The sequence below is a fragment of the Synchiropus splendidus genome, chromosome 3, assembly GCF_027744825.2.
Source record: "Synchiropus splendidus isolate RoL2022-P1 chromosome 3, RoL_Sspl_1.0, whole genome shotgun sequence".
Taxonomy (NCBI): Eukaryota; Metazoa; Chordata; class Actinopteri; order Syngnathiformes; family Callionymidae; genus Synchiropus; species Synchiropus splendidus.
Window position 1 is genome coordinate 27,304,165 of NC_071336.1, and position 24,218 is coordinate 27,328,382.

The window sequence follows — 24,218 nt, forward strand, 5'->3', positions numbered from 1 at the left end:
TACTGCCAGTCTTGGTGGTCGAAATTAGGGGATTTTATTGTGAGCCGTTTTGACAAAAGTGTCTGTTGAATGACATGTAATGTTATAAACACCAAAAACCATTTCCCCTTTGCACAGTAACCAAGTTTTAGGCGCATCAAGCGAAAAAATAAAATAAAAGCAGCTGGTCAATAGGGGGCGGTAGGGCACCACAAATCCACATACATGCGATCAAATCCAGGTAAAATCGGTAAAATATTTGCCACAGTCACACCACAGTCGATGCGATGCGCAATTGCTCCTTTAACACAGCTTAAATAGTCACATTAACTTACTGTCACTATCATTTAAATTCGCTCACCTCTCTGGATCACCAGGTAAACTGCATCTAAACACTGTTTTCCTTTGACCTGCAAGACAACACTGAAGAAGCATTTCCATGCTAGAGTTCAGATCGATAGCCTCTTTTGTATCTTTGGAATTAAATTTTGCTTGTGGTTTGCTCCTAAATGGAACTACAGTGACATCGTGTTTCATATTCTCTATTAGATCAGGTCACATGAGGACTCTTAAAATTTCACAGCAGTTCTTTAGAGTGTTCTATTGGAGAGATTATTATAGGAAAAAATAAATTAAAAAATACTGGACGCATTGTCTCATTTTTTTCTGGGAATATTCATGACTATTATCTTAAAATAAACGCACATTCAATCTTGTCCTTTGAAATGATTTTTTTTTTGCTTGTTTTTACAAGCAAATCTGTTACAAGGATAGATTTGTTACAGAAATATCACATGGGCACATTCAAAGAATTGGTCATGTTTAAGCTAAGAGGAAGTTAAGTCAGTAAATAATGCAGAAGAAAGTTCCCTGGAAGCTAGCCAGACATACTCCGCCAACACAACCAACAATGTGGTTCAGTAACTGTCAAAACTCTTACACAAGCCCTTCATCATCACTCCCACGATACAGTGAACCTGACTTTCACCCATGTGAGGACATCGGTTCCAGACTTCTGGAATCCTGTGTGACCAGCAGTGTGGAATTATCATCGAATCAGTTCCAGTTTTGGATAGATTTTTTTACCCTGAATGGAAATGAATCTCACTCGCTGTCATCAGTGTGGAACACACCATCATCTACCTCTTAATTTGTTGTTGCAGATATGATATTGTCAGATAGAAGCATTGAAACAGTATCGATATATCAACGTTTGCAATTGAACAATACAATGAGAATGAAGGTCCATGACTTCTGAATTGAATAACATGATAAGCTGGAAAGACAACGGCATTTATAAAAAGTATATATCGTATATATCGTGAGTACTTCTTCAGCAATTTGGATGGTCATTCACATTCAACATTGACTTGGCTGTACAACTAAGTTTTGAAAGGAAAACTCTTAAAATCATCCATCATAAAGCTGATAGTAACCCAGTTAGACATGAAGGAGACAAACTTGAAATAAACAAATAAGAACAACTCCCATAAATTCAGTAAAGATAAAACTATTGTAAATAGTTGGCAACAGTTTTGCGATGGGGGAAATATAACATGCTTATTTCTTACTGTCATCTTTAAAAGTCACAAAGTTGTCACCTGGATCCATATCAAAACAGTACAATGCTCATCTTCAAATCTATCCTCCTCACCTCACTGACTGAACACTATGCCTGGGCACACACGCCCTTCCTCTTCAAAGCAGTCAAATTAGTCACGTTGACAACTTGGGGAACTTGGGTCACAATTCCATTGGCCATCTTCCTGAAATCCATTCATTCTTGGAGGTGTGTCATTCTTCTTGTTTGACTATAAAAGTGCGACAGTGGAGCTCCTTTCTTTACGTCTCTGCTCGATTCACGCTCAGGTAAGAACCTGGTTTGTTGACCAACATGATGTTTCAGTTGTTGCCATGTAAGAAGGGCTACTTTGACCAAGACAATGTTGTTGTGTCTCTGTGTCTATTCCAGACTTCACCAGCATCACGTGTTCACTGACTCTCCCTCGTCAGATAAAATGGCATCATCTAAGTCCCTGTCCAAGGCTACCACCACCTTCAGCCTGAAATTGATGAAGACAATGTGTGATGGTGGCGAAACAGGCAACACAGTCTACTCCTCATTCAGTGTCTACTCCACTCTGGCGATGCTCCTGCTGGGTGCCAGAGGCAACACCCAAAAGCAGATCGCTCAGGTAATGAAGCGAATGAACATTTATCTCAAGTTAGCAGCAGCTGTTCTAGAGAGTCGTGTAGACAAGTTCATGGCATCATGGAATCAGTTCCAGTATTGGATAGATGTTGCTACCCTGAATGAAAATGAATCTCAGCTGTTCCTCTGAGTCTTGGTGACTGGCAACTAGCCAACTTCATGTGAAGACCGTTTTGTAGGAGAGTTTCTTCACCTTCCCTTTGTTATCCTTCTAACATAAGGCGATGGAATCTCTTGCTGAACAAGGGGATATTATCCAAAACGTGGGGGGACTGCAGAGAAAATTTCTGCATTTTGCCAAGAGACTGTTCGGAGAGAAGTCCTACAACTTCACTGAGGTTTGTTCATCAAACATACTCTTGTCAGTCAGAATAAAACACTCACAGTTTATTCTTTCAAGGTGAAAAATTCCCAAGGCGTCACATATGCATGGTGACGTTGGCATTCAATTGAAGCACGTTTCGCCTCCAATGTTGTTTCCTGATGCTGTTGAGAGTGTGTCTTTTTAACTAAAAACATAAAGACCTGTTCTTTTGCTTCATTTGACTTCAATGACTTGATATACAGTTTACATCATCTATTGTCAACTTCTGTGTCAACAATTAACACAAAAGTCCTTGATATATGACCACATGGGAGAGAGAATGTGCTGCTCAATTTGGTGAATCCTGATGCTTGCAGAGTTTCCTGATAGAATGCAAAGCTATTTTTGGAGCTGAACTCCAACCTGTGGACTTCATCAACCATGCTGAGGAAGCCAGAGTCAAGATCAACCACTGGGTGGATAGTGAGACTAACGGTGGGTTCGACTTCAGAGATCAGAGAAATTAGGATGGATTTTTAAGGATAAAACAATAATTAAAGACATCTTTAGTCAATAATCATGATGAAACCCTCATATTTTCCAATTGCTCACCATTGTGTCTCTGTCACCTGTCTGTCTCTGTCTCTCAACAGGAAAGGGCCAGGATCTGCTGTCAAAGGGTTCAGTGAACAAAGAGACCAGGATGGTGGTGGTGGATGCCACCTTCTTTGAAGGTGACTGGGAACAGCCATTTAGCGAAAGTGACACAACAACTCACAAGTTCTGGATCAGCAAGGTACCACCATGATTATCTAGTCACTAAATAAGCTGTCAATGTGGGTCACACTCTCTTTACTGAGTCTACGACATGGACTGAGAAAGGGGTCGGCTCTAGTCACCTGCAAACTGTGCATGTTTGTTGAGATCAATTCATATTTTTAACATCACAACTTATTTCTGAGCATTTCATGTTTGTCTGTTGCATCTCGAGTATTATCCTTTTGCACTTTCAGGTTCTGCTTTGCTTCAAATGCTTGCACATTTTGTTTTCAGACCGAGTGGAAGCCAGTGAAAATGATGAATCAGATGGGGTACTTTGCGTATGAGGCTGACACCCACACCAAGGTAATGGAGACATGTGACAAATTCCAAAAGAAGTGAGCAGTTGCAGCAATTGTGACTGTCATGTGTGACACTGCCTGTTCTACAGTACTTGGAGCTGCCGTTCAAAGGAGGTGATTTCAGCATGTTCATCATTCTGCCTAATGACAAAGAGGACGGCCCAACTGCATTTAAAAAGGTGCCCAAAAGAATCACGTTTAGACTCCTGAAGAGAAAAGAATGACTTCATGTACACCACAGTGTTTATCAGATCCTCTGGCGGGTCACCAAGGTGATGCCGTCCTGGTTCTGCTCACGTTGACATTCACTGATAGACAATGAACTGGTGGGTTGTGTTGTCTGCAGATGAGGAGCTGGCTGGACCATGGGCACTTCAAGAAGAGGACGGATGGTGTGGCAATGCCAAAGACCCCTGTCAAAGTCTCTCTTCCTCACGTCACCATTGAGCAAAAGCTCCAGATGAAAGACGACCTGAAGAGCATGGGGATGGTTGACGCCTTCGACCCGGCAAAGAGTAACTTTTCAGGTACACCTCGAGTAGAATAGATCCAGAAATTGTTGGTGATGAATTTTTCAAACCTTACCACTGTGTTCTCAGGAATGTCCCAGCGCCAGGATTTGGCTCTGTCTGAAGTCTTTCAGCAGGTGTTCATCAATGTGGACGAGGCTGGCGCTGCAGCAGGGACTAGATCTGTTGCTGTGACCAAAGTGGCTTGTTCCATGGAACAAGTGCCTACATGGGAGTCCTTTGTTGCAGATCATCCTTTCATCTTCTACATTGCACACAATCCCTCCTCAACTGCTCTCTTTCTGGGCAAATTCCTCTCACCATAGTGAACAAGAGAGTGAGGTGATGCACAACCATGATTCAGCCTGAAACAATATGAAGCTTAAGAGTGATCCTTTAGTGATCATGATCTTTAGAGTTCAACCATCCAAAGTCTGATCATCTTATGAGGTAGTGATGCTCCCTGTGAGCACACGATGATTGTTCTTCTGTCTTCAAATCACATCAAAATCACACATTTCTTTATTAAATTTAAGACAACTATGATTCAACTCTGATGAAACAAAGCTTCATTTACGGTGTTTGGCTGTGAAGGGAATAAATGATGGTGGCATGAAAATACTGTGCCTGTGTCGTTCATACCGACATGTTCATTCATTTATATATAGACTAACAAAGACACAAAGAAATACTTAGAACCATGATGTACCTCCACCATCTCACGTCTTGATGTGAAATGGCCTTGAGACATTGTAGATCTAATGTAAACTTTACCGTCAGTGGTTTGCATATGTTGGCAGTTGTGTGTTTATTCCTGCAGTCGCAATGTCTGTTGTCCGAAACAAGGGCCTCAGATTTATGCTCATGCTGGGCTGAGCCACCCTAACATCAGTGAGACCATCACGTCTTCATGTGTGGATGACCTTACCTGCCATCAACCATGGAACAAGAGATGAATTAGAATAAGCAATTGCAGACCATAATTCATATTGGGCACACTTTTAAAAAGCTGTTTCTTGGTCTCAAAAGATTGTTAGACATGCCCAAAGGACTCCAATGTGTTTTATGTCGTCGTGAGAACTCAGACCTCAGTTCCGCAGAATATCCTCCTCAAATTATAACATTGATGTTTGTGAGAGTATCAGCCTGCAGCCTATTACATTGTGACAGAGAAGGTTCTCTCTTTACGTCTCTGACGCTCACATAAGAAGTTATTTCTCTAACATAATGTTTCAGTTCTTGTTTTCCATGCCAAAGCCTTGCCATGCATTAGCTGTGTTCGACTTTGTTGTTGTGCTGCAGGGGGAGGAGGGTTTTAAAGCAGCTTAATAACAGACATGTGAATTATTATTCTCCCATTGCTCTCCATTGTCTCTCTTGGCTCCTCAGGTTGTTACATTCACGGTGCCTGTGAGAGTGTGTCCGCGAACAGTGAACCCGAACCGGGGATGCGGAAGAGGAGGCCACTGCCAATACCAGAGAGGATGTCCAACCAATATCCAACTGTTTTCACCACGGTGTTTAGCCGATGTGCCAGCACAGCGGGACTCGGCATGTATTGATACAAACCAAGGCAGACAGCCACGTCAGAGAAGACCTATGAGGACCACTCCATCTAATAAAATAAACTTGGATCCAGTGACTGAGAGTCAGCCAGTATCATTATGAAAGGTTCCCTGTTTTAAAAATGAGTTTAAAATTACGACCAGCGAGTGAGCCGCCTGTTTATCAAATTTATCGTGAGATACAGCAATGACATCGTGTACGATAAGTTATGCCCGTCCCTAACTCCCACAAACATGAATGTTATAATTTGAGGAGGATATTCTGCCGAATTGAGGTCTGAGTTATTCGGACGACATGAAACTTATTTGAGTCCTTTGGGCGTGTCTAATCGTCTTTTGAGAACAAGATATTGGTTTTTTTTTATGTGTATGAAATGAATTACGGTCTGCAATTGATTCATCTAATTCATCTCTTGTACCATGGAAACATTTTATGCACACATGAAGACGTGATCGTCTCGCTGATGATAAGGTCCCTCAGCCCAGCATGAGCATAAATCTGAGGCCCTTGTTTCGGACAACAGAGTTTGACATTGTGACTGCAGTAATAAACACACCTGCCAACGTACGCACCTGACCAGAAAGTTTACATTAGATCTACTATGTCTTGACAACATTTCACATCAAGATGTGAGATGGTGCAGGTACAGCATGGTTGTATGTAATTTCTTTGTTAATCTATATATGTGTAACAGACTGTGTGTGTGTGTGTGTGTGTGTGTGTGTGTGTGTTATTTCTTTCAGTATTCATTTGGAGGCTAAATTGTGTCTTGGTGGGGAAGAGATTGGCCGCGAATGAGTTTGTGCTGTCTGCGACGTTGGGGGGCTTGTGTTATTTTTGGATGGTGGGCTTGTGTGTGACTAAAGGAAAACAAAGAAACAAAGAACTATTTTGGACTCTGCTGCCTGCTTCTTTCGTTCACCATTGAAATCACTCGGTTACATATGAATGAACTTGACGGAATGAACGACACAGGCACAGTATTTTCATGCCACCATCATTTATTCCCTTCACAGCCAAACACCGTAAATGAAGCTTTGGTTCATCAGATTTGAATCATAGTTGTCTTAAATTTAATAAAGAAATGTGTGATTTTGATGTGATTTGAAGACAGAAGAACAATCATCGTGTGCTCACAGGGAGCATCACTACCTCATAAGATGATCAGACTTTGGATGGTTGAACTCTAAAGAACTGACATCATGATCACTAAAGGATCACTCTTTAGCCTCATGTCATCTTGATTCAGGCTGAATCAAGGTTGTGCATCACCTCACTCTCTTGTTCACGATGGTGAGATGACTGTGCCCATAAAGAGAGCAGTTGAGGAGGGATTGTGTACAATGTAGAAGAAGAAAGAATGATCTGCAACAAAGGACTGCCATGTAGATGCTTGTTCCATGGAACAAGCCATTTTGGTCACAGCAACAGATCTAGTCCCTGCTGCAGCGCCAGCCTCGTCCACATTGATGAACACCTGCTGAAAGACTTCAGACAGAGCCAAATCCTGGCACTGGGACATTCCTGAGAACACAGTGGTAAGGTTTGAAAAATTCATCACCAACAATTTCTGGATGCATTCTACACAAGGTGTACCTGAAAAGTCACTCTTTGCCGGGTCGAAGGCGTCAACCATCCCCATGCGCTTCAGGCCGTCTTTCATCTGGAGCTTTTGTTCAATGGTGAAGTGAGGAAGAGAGACTTTGACAGGGGTCTTTGGCATTGCCACACTATCGGTCCTCTTCTTGAAGTGCCCATGGTCCAGCCAGCTCCTCATCTGCAGACAACACAATCCCACCAGTTCATTGTCTATGAGTGAATGTCAACGTGAACGGAACCAGGACGGCATCACCTTGGTGACCCGCCAGAGGATCTAATAAACACTGTGGTGTACATGAACTCATTGTTGTCTCTCCTGGAGTCTAAACATGATTCTTTTGGGCAATGCAGTTGGGCCGTCCTCTATGTCATGAGGCAGAATGATGAACATGCTGAAATCACCTCCTTTGAACGGCAGCTCCAAGTACTGTAGAACAGACAGTGTCACACATGACAGTCACTATTGCTGCAACTGCTCACTTCTTTTGGAATTTGTCACATGTCTCCATTACCTTGGTGTGGGTGTCAGCCTCATACGCAAAGTACCCCGACTGATTCATCATCTTCACTGGCTTCCACTCGGTCTGAAAACAAAATGTGCAAGCATTTGAAGCAAAGCAGAACCTGAAAGTGAAAAAGGATACTACTCGAGATGCAACAAACATGAAATGATCAAAAATAGTTATATATATACTGTATCTACAAATCATGGTGGTACCTTGCTGATCCAGAACTTGTGAGTTGTTGTGTCACTTTCGCTAAATGGCTGTTCCCAGTCACCTTCAAAGAAGGTGGCATCCACCACCACCATCTTGGTCTCTTTGTTCACTGAACCCTTTCCCAGCAGATCCTGGCCCTTTCCTGGTGAGAGACAGGGACAGAGAGGTGACAGAGACACAATGGTGAGCAATTGGAAAATATGAGGGTTTCATCATGATTATTGACTAAAGATGTCTTTAAGTATAGTTTTATCCTTAAAAATCCATCCTAATTTCTCTGATCTCTGAAGTCGAACCCACCGTTAGTCTCACTATCCACCCAGTGGTTGATCTTGACTCTGGCTTCCTCAGCATGGTTGATGAAGTCCACAGGTTGGAGTTCAGCTCCAAAAATAGCTTTGCATTCTGTCTGGAAACTCTGCAAGCATCAGGATTCACCAACTTGAGCAGCACATTCTCTCTCCCATGTGGTCATATATCAAGGACTTTTGTGTTAATTGTTGACACAGAAGTTGACAATAGATGATGTAAACTGTATATCAAGTCATTGAAGTCAAATGAAGCAAAAGAACAGGTCTTTATGTTTTTAGTTAAAAAGACACACTCTCAACAGCATCAGGAAACAACATTGGAGGCGAAACGTGCTTCAATTGAATGCCAACGTCACCATGCAAATGTGACGCCGTGGGAATTTTTCACCTTGAAAGAATAAACTGTGACTGTTTTATTCTGACTGACAAGAGTATGTTTGATGAACAAACCTCAGTGAAGTTGTAGGTCTTCTCTCCGAACAGTCTCTTGGCAAAATGGAGAAATTTTCTCTGCAGTCCCCCCACGTATTGGATAATATCCCCTTGTTCAGCGAGAGATTCCATCGCCTTATGTTAGAAGGAAAAAAAAGGGAAGGTGAAGAAACTCACCTACAAAATGGTCTTCACATGAAGTTGGCTAGTTGCCAGTCACCAAGACTCAGAGGAACAGCTGAGATTCATTTTCATTCAGGGTAGCAACATCTATCCAATACTGGAACTGATTCCATGATGCCATGAACTTGTCTCCACGACTCTCTAGAACAGCTGCTGCTAACTTGAGATAAATGTTCATTCGCTTCATTACCTGAGCGATCTGCTTTTGGGTGTTGCCTCTGGCACCCAGCAGGAGCATCGCCAGAGTGGAGTAGACACTGAATGAGGAGTAGACTGTGTTGCCTGTTTCGCCACCATCACACATTGTCTTCATCAATTTCAGGCTGAAGGTGGTGGTAGCCTTGGACAGGGACTTAGATGATGCCATTTTATCGGACGAGGGAGAGTCAGTGAACACGTGATGCTGGTGAAGTCTGGAATAGACACAGAGAAACAACAACATTGTCTTGGTCAAAGTAGCCCTTCTTACATGGCAACAACTGAAACATCATGTTGGCCAACAAACCAGGTTCTTACCTGAGCGTGAATCAAGCAGAGACGTAAAGAAAGGAGCTCCACTGTCGCACTTTTATAGTCAAACAAGAAGAATGACACACCTCCAAGAATGAATGGATTTCAGGAAGATGGTCAATGGAATTGTGACCCAAGTTCCCCAAGTTGTCAACGTGACTAATTTGACTGCTTTGAAGAGGAAGGGCGTGTGTGCCCAGGCATAGTGTTCAGTCAGTGAGGTGAGGAGGATAGATTTGAAGATGAGCATTGTACTGTTTTGATATGGATCCAGGTGACAACTTTGTGACAGTATCTTTTGAAGATGACAGTAAGAAATATTATATTTCCCCCATCACAAAACTGTTGCCAACCATTTACAATAGTTTTATCTTTACTGAATTTATGGGAGTTGTTCTTATTTGTTTATTTCAAGTTTGTCTCCTTCATGTCTAACTGGGTTACTATCAGCTTTATGATGGATGATTTTAAGAGTTTTCCTTTCAAAACTTAGTTGTACAGCCAAGTGAATGTTGAATGTGAATGACCATCCAAATTGCTGAAGAAGTACTCACGATATATACGATATATACTTTTTATAAATGGCGTTGTCTTTCCAGCTTATCATGTTATTCAATTCAGAAGTCATGGACCTTCATTCTCATTGTATTGTTCAATTACAAACATTGATATATCGATGCTGTTTCAATGCTTCTATCTGACAATATCACATCTGCAACAACAAATTAAGAGATAGATGATGGTGTGCTCCACACTGATGACAGCGAGTGACATTCATTTCCATTCAGGGTAAAAAAATCTATCCAAAACTGGAACTGATTCCATGATAATTCCACACTGCTGGTCACACAGGATTCCAGAAGTCTGGAACCGATGTCCTCACATGGGTGAAAGTCAGGTTCACAGTATCGTAGGAGTGATGTTGCAGGGTTTGTGTGAGACTTTTCAGAGTGACTGAACCACATTGGCGGTTGTGCTGGCGCACTGTGCCTGGCTCGCTTCCAGGGAACTTTCTTTGACATTATTTACAGACTTAACTTCCTCTTGGCCTGACATGACAATGACAAATTCTTTGTCATTGTCATGTGCCCACGTGATATTTCACTAACAAATCAATCCTTGTAACAGACTTGCTTGTAAAAACAATGAAAAAACTATGATTTTGAAGGACGACGAATATATGTATTTGGTAAAAGTCATGAATATTCCCAGAAAGTACTGTACTGCATACAGTATTTTCAAAATGTTTTTTCCCCTGAAAATAACTGAGCCTTAAGGAAACTGGACTTTGCTTTCTGTGATTGACAGAAATGAAGGTGAGGAGTCGGACAGAACCCAAGGGTGTTGACCTTGATGAAGCTTCATGAAACAACATCCTCCTTCTCAGAGCCCACCAGACTGCACTCTCTGCTCTGAAATATTTGCTTTTGAATGAGCATTTCAATGAATCCTCACATCACACATGGAACACTCATGGAATGCTTCTTATGCGTTGTCTTGCAGGTCAAAGAAAACCAATGTTTTGATGCCGTTTACTTGGTGATCTAGAGAGGTGAGTGAATTTAAATGAAAGTGAGAGAAAGTGAAGGTGTGATGGAGACCATCTTAGCTGCCGTCTTTGGAAAGTTTCTTTGCTCAGAGAAAAAGGCTCTGTGGAGGGACAGGAGAAGAGCCTACGTTTTCCAAGAAGAAGAAAGTTTTAAACAAGCAGTACCAGGAGTCACTACCGTCACTCTCAGATGGGATAGAAGAGAAGAACAAGCTCAGGGCTACCATTGATTTAACAATATAGTGATTAAAAATTTTCGTGCACTTTACTGTATATTCGTTTTTGTGATGAGTCTGTATGCTATTTTGAAGGCATGTTTAAACGTTACCATAGCAACCAGATTCAGAGAGCATGAGGGCACTGGTCAAGAGGAGGAGAGTTAGTCCGGCCACGTTCCAATTGTCAAGCGTTGACCGGTCCACGGTGATAAAAAGGTTGGGGACCACTGCGCTAGAGGGCTCTGATGTCCTCATAGCACTGGAGTCACATTCAGCTAGTTACTATTTCTTACTTGTCTCCCAAAGGAGAATACATGTGTGAATGTGATGAATATGTCAATGCATCGGAATGATGTGTCTTTGTGACCAAATCATCAATATAACTTCAGTTTTGAAGACAATTCAACTGTGAGTTACACATGCAAATGATGTAAGAGATGGGACATGATTCATATTTCTTTACTGCTATTTGAGGATAAAGCAAACTACTGTGAAACATATAACTGACATCTTTTCAACCATGGCTCAAATACCCTCCACCAGCTGTGAAGGCTTACTGTCCTATGTGGGAAAGAAGACTGACAGAGTAGAGTGGGTCGACTAAAGACCATGCATCATTACATTTCATGAGAGAGAATCTCAGAGTTGGATTTCAAAATGAAACCTTGTGTGAATTTCAAGACAGAAACTTTTTTTGTTTGTTTTTTTTGCGCCAAGACAGCACAACATTAAAAGATCATTTGAGGTTCATGAACTCACCAGGACTTTTATATTATTGTATCTGGCTGAATCAATGTTGTGTAATGAGTATTTTCAGGCTCACTGAGGTGAGTTGAATCCACCAGCGAAGAGAATAATGGAACTGCGTTTGTGTATAATAAGGAAGAAGAACAGATGATCTGCCACAAAGGATTCCCATTCGGTTCTCCTGCTACCACCCACCAACATGCCAGCAGTTGCAGCAGCTGCTTCGGTTCCCTCCTCATTCACATCTATGGAAGCCTGGTGAATGACACCAGAGACGGCCATATTGTCACACGAGGACATTCCTGAGAACAGAGCAGAGGGGTTTGAAACTCCACGTGTGCTGTATGTATTGCACTGGAGATGCACCTGAAAAATCACTGATTGTAGGATCAAAGGCGTCAACCATTCCCAGTTCCTTAAGAACGTCTTTTAACTGAATCTTGTCTTCAATGGAGAAGCAAGGAAGTGAGACTTTAACAGGTGTAGTTGCCATCGTATCACAATCCATCCACTTATTGATGTTGTCACAGAGAAGCGAGCCCATCAACTGTGGATAACACAATGACACCTGTTTATGAAGGTCAATTAACATGCAGAATCTGAAATCTTCATCTGGTTTTGGTACACTGTTCAATGCAGCCGGGCCATCCCCAATGTCATCAGGCAGAACCACGATCATGCTGAGTTCACCTCGTTTGTAGGGCAACTCCAAGACCTGTGCAGCAGAGGGGGTCCAACATCACAGTCACGACTGCAGCAAATGGTTACTTCTGACCTCCAGGATCTCCATTACCTTGCAATTGCAGTCAGGAAAGGCAGCATACCGAAAATCACCTGACAGATGCATCATTTTCACAGGCTTCCACTCGGTCTGAAGACAAAGTGCAGGTATGTAAAGGAGCAGTGACTAAGTTAGCAGAAAGTTTAACTTGAAACTATGGATTTTTCATGAAAATCATGGAGATTGAGGGCCACTGGCGCCAGGCCCCTTTCCATCAGCTTCAGCTCAACACGCAAACAATTCCAGAAACTGTTGAAATGACCAGCAGAATACTGAATTTCCCTCATTGATGACTGGTACAGTGGAAATATCTACCTTACTGATCCAGAATTTTTCATCTGTTGTGGCGTCTTTGGGGAACTGGCTTGCCCAGTCAGACTTGAAGTAGATGGCATTGACCACAATGAGCTTGGTCGAGTTGTCCACCAAACCGCTTCCCAGCAGCTCCTTGATCTTTCCTGATGAACAATTGTGACATGTTGGGGAGGAATTGGAAAACATGGGACGAACTGATCACCTCTTTGAATTCCATATACTGTAGTGCTTGTCAGAGCAGATACTTGAACCCACCTCCAGTCTCTGCCTCCACCCAGTGGTTGATGCTGACTCTGGCCTTTTCAGCCTGGTTGATGAAGTCCACAGGTTCCAGTTCGGCTCCAAGATCAGTTTCACAGTCTTTCAGGAACTTCTACAAGCATTCATTTTTTTATAATTAGTTAGGAAAGATTTGTTTCTTTCAGTGACTATCAATGTGAGTTTTTTCTTTAGTTTTTTTTTTTTAACCCGAACCTCAAGGAAGTTGCACGTCTGCTCTCCGTACAGTCTGTTGGCAATATTGAGTGAATAAGGTGCATCTTTGGAGAGGATTTTTCTCTGCAGTTCTCCAAAACTCTGGAGAAAATCCCCCGGAGAGATTAAAAGTTCCATCACCTAATAATAAAAGGAACAGAAAAAAAGGAAAGGTGTGAGGAAACTTGCATTGCATTATAGAATATACCTTAAAAGTCAAGCTTGATCAGTTTACTTCGATTATAAACTAGTTCATCCATTACCTCTGCAATCTGCTCTCTGGTGTTGCCTTTGGCGCCCAGCAACAGCATAAATAAACTACTGAAGATGCTGAATGGGGAGACGAATAAATTGTCTGCCTCGCCATCATCACACAGCTTCTTCAGCAAATTCAGGCAGAAGGTGGTGCTAGCCTTGGACAGGGGGCTTCTGGATGCCATATTATCTGACAAAAAAAAAAAAGAAAATCTTAACAATGCATTAACAATGAAGTCAAGCAGAGCTAATGTACCAGTGGAGAGGTGAAGATGTGATACTGGAGGAGTCTGAAATAGTCACAAAGACACAACAACATCATCATTATTGTGGTCAAAGGCAAGTGTCAATCTAAAACGCCTCACGTAGCAACAACAGCTGAAACACCATGCCAAAGATTTTCTTACCTGAGCGTGTCTCGAGCAGACGTAAGTGAGGATCTCCTCAGTCGCACTTTTATAGTTGTACAAGAAGGATGACACCACCCAAAAATGATTTATTTCAGCTGGATGTTCTGGGGAAATGACTCACCTAACTGCTCTGGACGTGCTGTTTGTGGTCATCATATCTCACATGCCGACATCCTGACTTCCCATCAACATCGCCAGAGCTGAATTTAAACGTCAAAAGTTATTTCAAGTTAAAGTTTGCAAACAGAAACAAAATGCTCTTTTTACGTCAAGTGACCGACGAGGATACAAAAAACTACAAAAATGGACAATGATTCCTGACTGAGGCTCTGATTTCAGTTGATCCCAAATTCCAAACTCCAAAGTATTTAAAGTAGCTCAAACAAACCTAAAAAAAAATACAGCAAAAGTTTTTCCAAATTGACTTGCATGCCATGTTGGCATGATGCTAGGTGCTGCATGTCAACACACGTTAGCGTAATGGCCAAAACCATGCTACCTCACTCACACTCTAGAAAGGCAGTGTAAGTTGTAATGACTTGTCTCAATACACTGAGTCTTCATAATCCGTTTGTTGTCTTTGTTATTTTTTTCAGGTTCTCCTCTCTCGCAGGTAGAAACACGCTTGCTCATCTTTCAAGAAGTCATGAGTTGCTGTCTAAAGATCTTGGTGTGTCATCGACCCCATGACGCTTTGTGGGTTACTTGTGGGACTTTTCACAACGTGATGGTGATGCTGGGAGCCAGAGGAGACAGACGTCGGAGGTAGGAGGGAACACGCTGTCCTTCTCCTGGCTTTTTCTCTTGGCTTTTTTAAACATAGAGAATTAGATGTCGACAAATAAGAGTGGAAACGTTCAACTGAAATGGATCACAACTGTTACCCAACCAATGTAATGACGTCTGATCATGAGTCATATTCTTGTGTCAGTAACGTTGGAGCATGTGCCCAACTGTGAATATCTTCTTTTCCTCTCGGCTTCTCCCTTCATGGGTCGCCACAGTGGATCATCATCCTCCATCTCACCCTGTCCTCTGCTTCCTCTTCTCTCAAACCTACAAACCTGTCCTCCTTCACCACCTCCATAAATCTCCTCTTTGACCTTCCTCTCCTCAGCTTCTGAGCTGAGCCTTGGTGCAGTCCCACCTCCACCTTGAACTCGTGTGTTACACCTGCAGCACCACCGTCTCACACCTGGTATACACGTCCTGCACCACTCCAACGTACTTCTCTGCCACTGCAGACTTTCTCATACAACAGCACAAGTCTTCTCTTGGCACTCAGTCGTACGCTTTCTCCAGGTCCACGGAGACACAATGGAGCTCCTTCTGACCTTCTCTGTATGAACATTCCCTGAAAACACATTTAACATTCAAAATGGCATTTACCAGCACCTGGACAGTTGAGGGGTGCACCAAACTGCTTTGAATCAAATCCTTGTTCTTCTCTGAGGAGCCAAGAGAGACAATGGAGAGCAATGGGAGAATCATACTTCACAAGTCTGTAATCAAGCTGCTTTAAAACCCTCCTCCCCCTGCAGCACAACTATGAAGTCAACACAGCTAATGCACCACTGGCTGCTGAGTACTGGTAGGTCAATGAGATTTCATGACACAGTACTGAAGGGTTGATGGCCACAAGATGGCGCTGTTTGCTGTAAAGTATTTGGACTTGATCAACTTGTTCAACAAAACCTGACATAATTTCTAAACCACACTGTCATCTAGTGGACATTGGAAATTTTCCATCAACCCTGCGATGATGGAATTAATAGATTCTGGCGAATTCACGTACATACACAAAGACACAACATCATTATTATTGGTCATAGGCAACTTTCAGTCTGAAACTGCTGACATGGCAACAAGAATTGAAACACTATGTTCGAGAAATAAGCTCTTACCTGAGCGTTAGAAATATAAAGAGAGAAGCTTCTTTGTCACAATTTAATGGGCTGCAGACTGATACTCAAAAAAAAACATTTTCATTCTCTTCCATGTGTTGGACACTCTGCAGTCTCTCTTGAAATTGTTTTATGATAAAACTTAGTGGAGTTTGTCTCCAACACCTGTATTTGTTTATGTTTAAATAAAGTCATGGCAGAGATGAGAAATTCAGTTTCACGTCTCTGGCAGAAGCCGCTCGTGTCTGACTGCTCTGCCAGTTTTATTTAGGGGGTAAATTGTGCCGTCTGTGTGCTGTATCTCATGTTTCTTAACAGTTTACTTTAACTATGGACAAATCTGGACACATTTCCTAGATGCTATTGAAGAAATATTAGAAATAATGTGAATAAATGATCATTTAGTCATATTCTATTCTCGAAATCATTATACCAACTATCAGTCCTCTGTCTTGTGTGATGAAAAACTTTTTCACTATTCTCTCTCCTAAAATGTCTATTTTCCATTGCCTTACTTTATTACTGCCTAATTCACTAATGCTTCGACCGTTATAGAATTTTTTGATGGTGTGGCAAATGCATGCGGTGAGACAGGAGTCTTGTTACAAATTTATTTCCACATGCAGAACTATGGAGCTAGATCACCACTCCTCGCCCCTCACAGTGAACAGGGATGCGAACAGATCCGTCACCCCGAAGAGTCCCGAATCGCTGCCAGATTGCGTCTGCCACCTTTGGCCCCATTCATCTGCGAGAGTGCCCCCTCCGGACATTCCGTCCGTGCACAGATTTAGGGCACGTGGGACGTGGCCGCTCTGATGGACAGAAGATGAGTCACTGCCCACATTAGGATACAGAAGGGCTGTTGAGCTTCCAACCTGCGGGAGTGACTGGCGGTCAACTTACTTCCATCAACAGGAGTCACTTGACAACCTGTAGTTGGCCTTGTCTGGGAAGCATGCAGAGTGACCCCATACACTGTACGCCTGAAGTCCCACCCAGAGCTCCAGGTTGTGTGCTTAACAAAGTAACAGCTCGGAGTGCGCACGTTTTCTCCCTCAGGAGCACCTGGCCCGGGCGGGGATACATGGCTAGCTGTTAGCCTGGCTTTCCCTTTATTTGTCAAGGGAAAACGTCCCGAGACCCCTGACAGAGTGCGTCTGGGGTTACGTCCAGAGCTCCGGGGTGTATGCGAGGAGGCAAACTGGTTATCCGGTGTGCCCTGTGTAGTTTCATGAGACGTTCCAGGCACAAATGGGAGAAGCAGGCCAGACGTTAGCCTGGCTTTCTAGGGTGTGGGTTCCCTCAGGTCTTGGGACACAGAGTTAACCGCACATGTCAGACCCCTGTCACAGGGAGTGGAGTCCTGAGTGCGGGGCGTGGACCGCTCAAAACACAACGGTGCCAAGCGATCAGTACGAGTGGGCGAGGCCGCCCAGTTGAGATGTTGCAAAGGAGGGTAGGACATCTGTGTCACCAGGCCGATCAGCAGCCATAGCCGAAAAATCAACCCCCTGAGCTGCACAGGACACACCGGCGCCCGAGAAATGCAATCAGCGACAGGGTTCACTATGCCAGCTACATGCGGAATGTCCATCGTAAATATGGAGGCAAGGTGACGATGCATTGAGCAGACCACGGTTCAGACACCTTTACCATAGCAAATGTCAATGGCTTGTGATCCACATAAGTAGTGAAGGAACGTCCCTCGAGTAGAAAACGAAAATGCCTCGTGGCCAGGTACAACAGCAGTAGGTTGAAAACGCTGTATTTACAAACGTCCCGCAACCTACGACTGAAAAACGCAAGGGGCTGCCACGAACCTGCCACAACCTGCTCAACAACTGCCCTCATGGCCACATCTGACACATCGGTAGTGAGAGCAATGGGCGCTCCGGACTTGGATCAGTAAGGAGCGCTGCATTAGCCTGGGTAGCCCGAGCCACGTCTAAGGTCTGGACATGTTCAGGGGTCCAGATGACCTGGACCTCTTCAGCCTCAGGGCCGCATATAGTGGCTGCATGAGGTGTGCTATGCAAGGCAGGAAAAATTCCTGCACGGATTTGACCGAGACTGGACGGGGGAAAATCCAACACCGCATGGACTGGACTGGACCTAACTCCCATAAACATGAATGTTATAATTGGAGGGTGATATTCTGCCGAATTAAGGTCTGAGTTATTCGGACGACATAAAACTCATTTGAGTCCTTTGGGCGTGTCTAATAATCTTTTGAGAGCAAAAAATGTGCATAAAATGAATTATGATCTGCAATTGATTAATCTAATTCATCTCTTGTTCTATGGAAACAGTTTATCCACACATGAAGATGTGTTCGTCTCACCAATGATAAGGTGACTCAACCCAGCATGAGCATAAATCTGAGGCCCTTGTTTCGGACAACAGAGTTTGACATTGCGACTGCAGTTTATGTCTCGACAACATTTCACATCAAGACGTGAGATGGTGGAGGTACAGCATGGTTCTTATTAGTATTTCTTTGTTTCTTTGTTAATCTATATTTGAATGAATGAACATGACGGAAAGAATGACACAGGCACAGTATTTTCATGCCACCATCATTTATTCCCTTCTCAGCCAAACACTGTAAATTATGTTGTATTTCATCAGAGTTGAATAATAGTTGTCTAAAATTTTATAAAGAAATGTGTGATTTTGACTTGATTTGAGGACTCACAATCTCATAAGATGATTAGACTTTGGATGGTTGAACTCTAAAGAACAGACATCATGATCACTAAAGGATCACTCTTAAGCCTCATATTGTTTCAGGCTGAATCATGGTTGTGCATCACCTCACTCTCTTGTTCACTATGGTGAGAGGAATTTGCCCAGAAAGAGAGCAGTTGAGGAGGGATTGTGTATAATGAAGAAGATGAAAGGATGATCTGCAACAAAGGACTCCGATGGAGGTGGTCGTGCCATATGAAGACGCCGTTCGGCCACAGCAACAGATCTAGTCCCTGCTGCAGCGCCAGCCTCGTCCACATTGACGAACACCTGCTGAAAGACTTCAGACACTGCCAAATCCTGGCACTGGGACATTCCTGAGAACACAGTGGTAAGGTTTGAAAAATTCATCACCAACAATTTCTGGATACATTCTACACGAGGTGTACCTGAAAAGTCACTCTTTGCCGGGTCGAAGGCGTCAACCATCCCCATGCGCTTCAGAGCATCTTTCATCTGGAGCTTTTGCTCAATGGTGAAGTGAGGAAGAGAGACTTTGACAGGGGTCTTTGGCATTGGCTCACCATCCGTCCTCTTCTTGAAGTCCCCACGGGCCAGCCCACTCCTCATCTGCAGACAACACAATCCCACCAGTTCATTGTCTATGAGTGAATGTCAACGTGAGTAGAACCAGGACGGCATCACCTTGGTGACCCGCCAGAGGATCTGATAAACACAGTGGTGTACATGAAGTCATTCTTTTCTCTTCAGGAGTCTAAACATGATTCTTCTCGGGCACCTTTTTAAAAGTCGGGCCGTCCTCTTTGTCATTAGGCAGAATGATGAACATGCTGAAATCACCTCCTTTGAACGGCAGCTCCAAGTACTGTAGAACAGGCAGTGTCACACATGACAGTCACAATTGCTGCAACTGCTCACTTCTTTTGGAAATAAGACAATTTGTCACATGTCTCCATTACCTTGGTGTGGGTGTCAGCCTCATACGCAAAGTACCCCGACTGATTCATCATCTTCACTGGCTTCCACTCGGTCTGAAAACAAAATGTGCAAGCATTTGAAGCAAAGAAAAAGGATAATACTCGAGAAGCAACAGACAAACATGAAATGATCAAAAATAAGTTGTGATGTTAAAAATATGAATTCATCTCAACAAACATGCACAGTTTGCAGGTGACTAGAGCCGACCCCTTTCTCAGTCCATGTAGTAGACTCAGTAAACAGAGTGTGACCCACATTGACAGCTTATCTAGTGACTAGATAATCGTGGTGGTACCTCGCTGATCCAGAACTTGTGAGCTGTTGTGTCACTTTCGCTAAATGGCTGTTCCCAGTCACCTTCAAAGAAGGTGGCATCGACCACCACCATCTTGGTCTCTTTGTTCACTGAACCCTTTGACAGCAGATCCTGGCCCTTTCCTGGTGAGAGACAGAGACAGACAGGTGACAGAGACACAATGGTGAGCAATTGGAAAATATGAGGGTTTCATCATGATTATTGACTAAAGATGTCTTTAATTATTGTTTTATCCTTAAAAATCCATCCTAATTTCTCTGATCTCTGAAGTCGAACCCACCGTTAGTCTCACTAGCCACCCAGTGGTTGATCTTGTCTCTGGCTTCCTCAGCATGGTTGATGAAGTCCACAGGTTGGAATTCAACTCCAAAAATAGCTTTGCATTCTATCAGGAAACTCTGCAAGCATCAGGATTCACCAAATTGAGCAGCACATTCTCTCTCCCATGTGGTCATATATCAGTGACTTTTGTGTTAATTGTTGACACAGAAGTTGACAGTAAATGATGTAAACTGTATATCAAGTCATTTGAAATGAAGCAAAAGAACAGGTCTTTATGTTTTTAGTTAAAAAGACACACTCTCAACAGCATCAGGAAACAACATTGGAGGCGAAACGTGCTTCAATTGAATGCCAACGTCACCATGCAAATGTGACGCCTTGGGAATTTTTCACCTTGAAAGAATAAACTGTGACTGTTTTATTCTGACTGACAAGAGTATGTTTGATGAACAAACCTCAGTGAAGTTGTAGGACTTCTCTCCGAACAGTCTCTTGGCAAAATGGAGAAATTTTCTCTGCAGTCCCCCCACGTTTTGGATAATATCCCCTTGTACAGCGAGAGATTCCATCACCTTATGATTGAAGGACAAAAGGGAAGGTGAATAAACATGAAGTTGGCTCGTCGCCAGTTCCCAAGTTTCAGAGGAACAGCTGAGATTCATTTTCATTTAGGGTCGAAACATCTATCCAATACTGGAACTGATTCCATGATGCCATGAACTTGTCTCCACTACTCTCTACAACAGCTGCAGCTAACTTGAGATAAATGTTCATTTGCTTCATTACCTGAGCGATCTGCTTTTGGGTGTTGCCTCTGGCACCCAGCAGGAGCATCGCCAGAGTGGAGTAGACACTGAATGTGGAGTAGACTGTGTTGCATGTTTCGCCACCATCACACAACGTCTTCATCAAGTTCAGGCTGAAGGTGGTGGTAGCCTTGGACAGGGGGCTTCTGGATGCCATACTGTATTATCTGAAAAGGGAAAATCACCCTTCATTTTGAATGCCTTGTATGTTGACTTACTGTGTCCATCAACTGAGAGCATAATTTCAACATTAACGTTGTCCACTTATGAATTATTGTTGTTTCATCATAGTTGACGTTAATCTGAAGAAAGTTATCTTTACTTGATTCACAAGCAAAATCTGAACAATCTGCCTTAACAATGAAGTCAAGCAGAGCTAATGTACCAGTGGAGAGGTGAAGATGTGATACTGGAGGAGTCTGAAATAGTCACAAAGACACAACATCATCATTATTGTGGTCAAAGGCAAGTGTCAATCTAAAACGCCTCACATAGCAACAACAGCTGAAACACCATGGCAAAGATTTTCTTACCTGAGCGTGTCTCGAGCAGACGTAAGTGAGGATCTCCTCAGTCGCACTTTTATAGTTGTACAAGAAGGATGAGACCACCCAAAAATGACTTATTTCAGCTGGATGTTCTGGGGAAATGACTCACCTAACTGCTCTGGACGCGCTGTTTGTGGTCATCATATCTCACATGCTGACATCGTGACTTCCCATCAACGGAAAATCAACATCGCCAGAGCTGAATTTAGACGTTATTTCAAGTTAAAGTTTGCATAATGAAACTAAAAGCTCTTTTTACGTCAAGTGACCGACGAGGATACAAAAATGGACAATGATTCCTGACTGAGGCTCTGATTTCAGTTGACCCCAAATGCCAAACTAGTATTTAAAGCAGCTCAAACAAACCTAAAAAAAATAAAAAATTTCCAAACTGACTGGCATGTCATGTTGGCATGACGTTAGCTGTTCCATGTCAACACACATGTTAGTGTAACGGCCATAACCATGTTGCCTCACTCACACTTTTGAGAGGCTGATGAGATTCGCGAAGTGGTGTGGTGGTTGTGTAAGTTGTATTGACTTAATACACAGAGCCTTCATAATGCATTGGTTTTCTTTGTTTCTTTGTATTTTTTTCGTAGGTAAAGCAATACAGGTTCTCCTCTTTCACAGGCAGAAACTCACTTGCTCATCTTTCAAGAGTTCGTGACTCTCTGTCTCAAGGGCTTCATCAACCCCATGATGCTTTGTGGCTTACTTAAATGACTTTTCACGCCGTGATGGTGATGCTGGGAGCCAGAGGAGACAGACGTTGGAGGTAGGAGGGAACACGCTGTCCTTCTCCTGAAATTGGCTTTTTAAAACGTACAGAACAAGACGGCAACAAATGAGAGTGGAAACGTTGAACTGAAATGACTAGCAAAGTTGAAAGGTTCAACTGAAATGACTAGCACTGCTGAAAGGTTCAATTGAAATGACTAGCACTGTTGTAAGGTTCAACTGAAATGACTTGCTAAGTTGAAACGTTCAGCTGAAATGACTGGCAACGTTGAATGGTTCAGCTGAAATGACTAGCACAGTTGAAAGGTTCAATTGAAATGACTAGCACTGTTGTAAGGTTCAACTGAAATGACTCGCTAAGTTGAAACGTTCAGCTGAAATGACTGGCAACGTTGAATGGTTCAGCTGAAATGACTAGCACAGTTCAAAGGTTCAACTGAAATTACTTGCTAAGTTGAAACGTTCAGCTGAAATGACTAGCACAGTTGAAAGGTTCAACTGAAATGACTGGCAAAGTTGAAAGGTTCAACTGAAATGACTGGCAAAGTTGAAAGGTTCAAATTAAATGGATCACAACTGTTATCTAACCGATGTACCGACATCTGATCATGATCATCATCAGTAACGTTGAAGCACGTGCCCTACTGTGAATATATGATCTACTATTCGTTGCTGGCTGCTTTTTAAATGTTATTTAAGTGGGAAGAACGCTGCTGAGGAAGTGAGCAGGAGAAAACGAATGATTAGAAATCCCTGGACTGATGTGACGATGATTTTTGTTGCATGTATCCTGCTGTCTGTGATCTTTATGTTGTGTCTGTGATCTTATGTTGTCTGTGATTGTATGTCGTGTCCAGGTCTGAGAGAACAGATATTTCATCCATGCTATATGTCTTGTACTGTAGCATATTTGACAATAAAGTTACCTTACCTTACCTCAATTATTATTGTTACCATCAAAGCTGTACTGAAGTCGTTGTCTTTTTGACTTTTAAGTCAAGTGAAGTGTTGAGACCACGAATCAGCAAACAAGGATCGAACAGAGCTTCGCCCCTTTTACAGCCAAATCCCTGACAATTTAGACTCAGCTATTTTTAAAATCAAATCTAAACAATAAAGAGACTTAGAAATGTGGTCATGGCGACATAATTCTTTCTCAGCTGGGAACGATATCAGTTTTACCTCTTCACTAGTTTAGGAAATGATAGTGCTGCATCAAACCACTGTACTGTACTGTGAACTTGTCAGAGTGGATGAATTCATGATTCATTTCTGATGTGTTTCAAGTGGATAATGGAGTCAACTGAGAAGAGAAAGTATTGAGAAAGAGCTGACCTATGAGAACTGGACTCACCATCATATGTTCATATCTGTTGACCTGAAAGATGAAGAAAAGTACGACATGAGGAATGTTCTGATCACCATGGGGATGGTTGGTGCGTTTCACCAACACACCATGATGTAAAAAAATACAATAATAAATGTGAACAAAGAAGTTCAGAAAGCTTTTAAACTCTTCTACTGTGCTTCAAGGGATGTCACCAGGCAAAGACCTTGTGGTGTCTGAAGTCCTTCACAAAGCTTTCGTGGAGGTGAATGAGAAGGGCACTGAAGCGGCTGCTTCCACTACTGCTTTAGTGTTGACATGAAATTATGGTATTTAACTTTGCTGGATCTTGTGATCACTGTTTGGCCATGGGGTTGATATTGATAATATAAAATAAAAATTTTATATTA

General features: G+C 42.7%; 4 protein-coding genes across 7 annotated transcripts; 1 reads left to right on the forward strand and 3 right to left on the reverse strand.

Annotated features, from left to right (window-relative positions):
* Positions 1-1,751: 1,751 nt before the first annotated feature.
* On the forward strand, positions 1,752-4,734 carry LOC128756222 (leukocyte elastase inhibitor A-like). Its single transcript, XM_053860553.1, has 9 exons — positions 1,752-1,848; positions 1,952-2,174; positions 2,413-2,529; positions 2,873-2,990; positions 3,149-3,291; positions 3,549-3,620; positions 3,706-3,795; positions 3,963-4,143; positions 4,216-4,734. Exons 2-9 carry the CDS (start codon positions 1,998-2,000, stop codon positions 4,449-4,451), a joined length of 1,134 nt encoding a protein of 377 aa, XP_053716528.1. The 5' UTR covers positions 1,752-1,848; positions 1,952-1,997; the 3' UTR covers positions 4,452-4,734.
* A 1,950-nt stretch (positions 4,735-6,684) lies between these two features.
* LOC128755752 (leukocyte elastase inhibitor A-like) lies at positions 6,685-9,578 on the reverse strand. Of its 4 annotated transcripts, XR_008414168.1 has the most exons (9): positions 9,452-9,578; positions 9,126-9,348; positions 8,771-8,887; positions 8,310-8,427; positions 8,009-8,151; positions 7,803-7,874; positions 7,693-7,717; positions 7,288-7,468; positions 7,070-7,215 (listed from the first exon to the last, which is right to left on the reverse strand). XR_008414168.1 is itself a non-coding variant. In XM_053859710.1 (8 exons), exons 2-8 carry the CDS (start codon positions 9,300-9,302, stop codon positions 6,977-6,979), a joined length of 1,047 nt encoding a protein of 348 aa, XP_053715685.1. In that variant the 5' UTR covers positions 9,303-9,348; positions 9,452-9,578; the 3' UTR covers positions 6,685-6,976. The 4 variants fall into 4 exon arrangements, 3 of the variants coding, with proteins under 3 accessions (XP_053715685.1, XP_053715686.1, XP_053715687.1); XM_053859710.1 differs by lacking the exon at positions 7,693-7,717 and having other exon boundaries at positions 6,685-7,215; XM_053859712.1 differs by lacking the exon at positions 7,070-7,215 and having other exon boundaries at positions 7,344-7,468; positions 7,544-7,717.
* Positions 9,579-11,737: 2,159 nt separating this feature from the next.
* LOC128755981 (leukocyte elastase inhibitor-like) lies at positions 11,738-14,160 on the reverse strand. The gene is made up of 10 exons (XM_053860100.1): positions 14,041-14,160; positions 13,793-13,974; positions 13,530-13,670; positions 13,311-13,428; positions 13,056-13,198; positions 12,753-12,830; positions 12,585-12,674; positions 12,326-12,506; positions 12,155-12,261; positions 11,738-11,773 (listed from the first exon to the last, which is right to left on the reverse strand). The coding sequence occupies exons 2-10, from the start codon at positions 13,967-13,969 to the stop codon at positions 11,738-11,740; spliced, it is 1,071 nt and encodes a 356-aa protein (XP_053716075.1). The 5' UTR covers positions 13,970-13,974; positions 14,041-14,160.
* Positions 14,161-18,692: 4,532 nt separating this feature from the next.
* Positions 18,693-21,803, reverse strand: LOC128755751 (leukocyte elastase inhibitor A-like). Its single transcript, XM_053859709.1, has 9 exons — positions 21,578-21,803; positions 21,173-21,359; positions 20,842-20,958; positions 20,385-20,502; positions 20,084-20,226; positions 19,770-19,841; positions 19,589-19,675; positions 19,239-19,419; positions 18,693-19,166 (listed from the first exon to the last, which is right to left on the reverse strand). The coding sequence occupies exons 2-9, from the start codon at positions 21,347-21,349 to the stop codon at positions 18,931-18,933; spliced, it is 1,131 nt and encodes a 376-aa protein (XP_053715684.1). The 5' UTR covers positions 21,350-21,359; positions 21,578-21,803; the 3' UTR covers positions 18,693-18,930.
* Between the last annotated feature and the right edge of the window lie 2,415 nt (positions 21,804-24,218).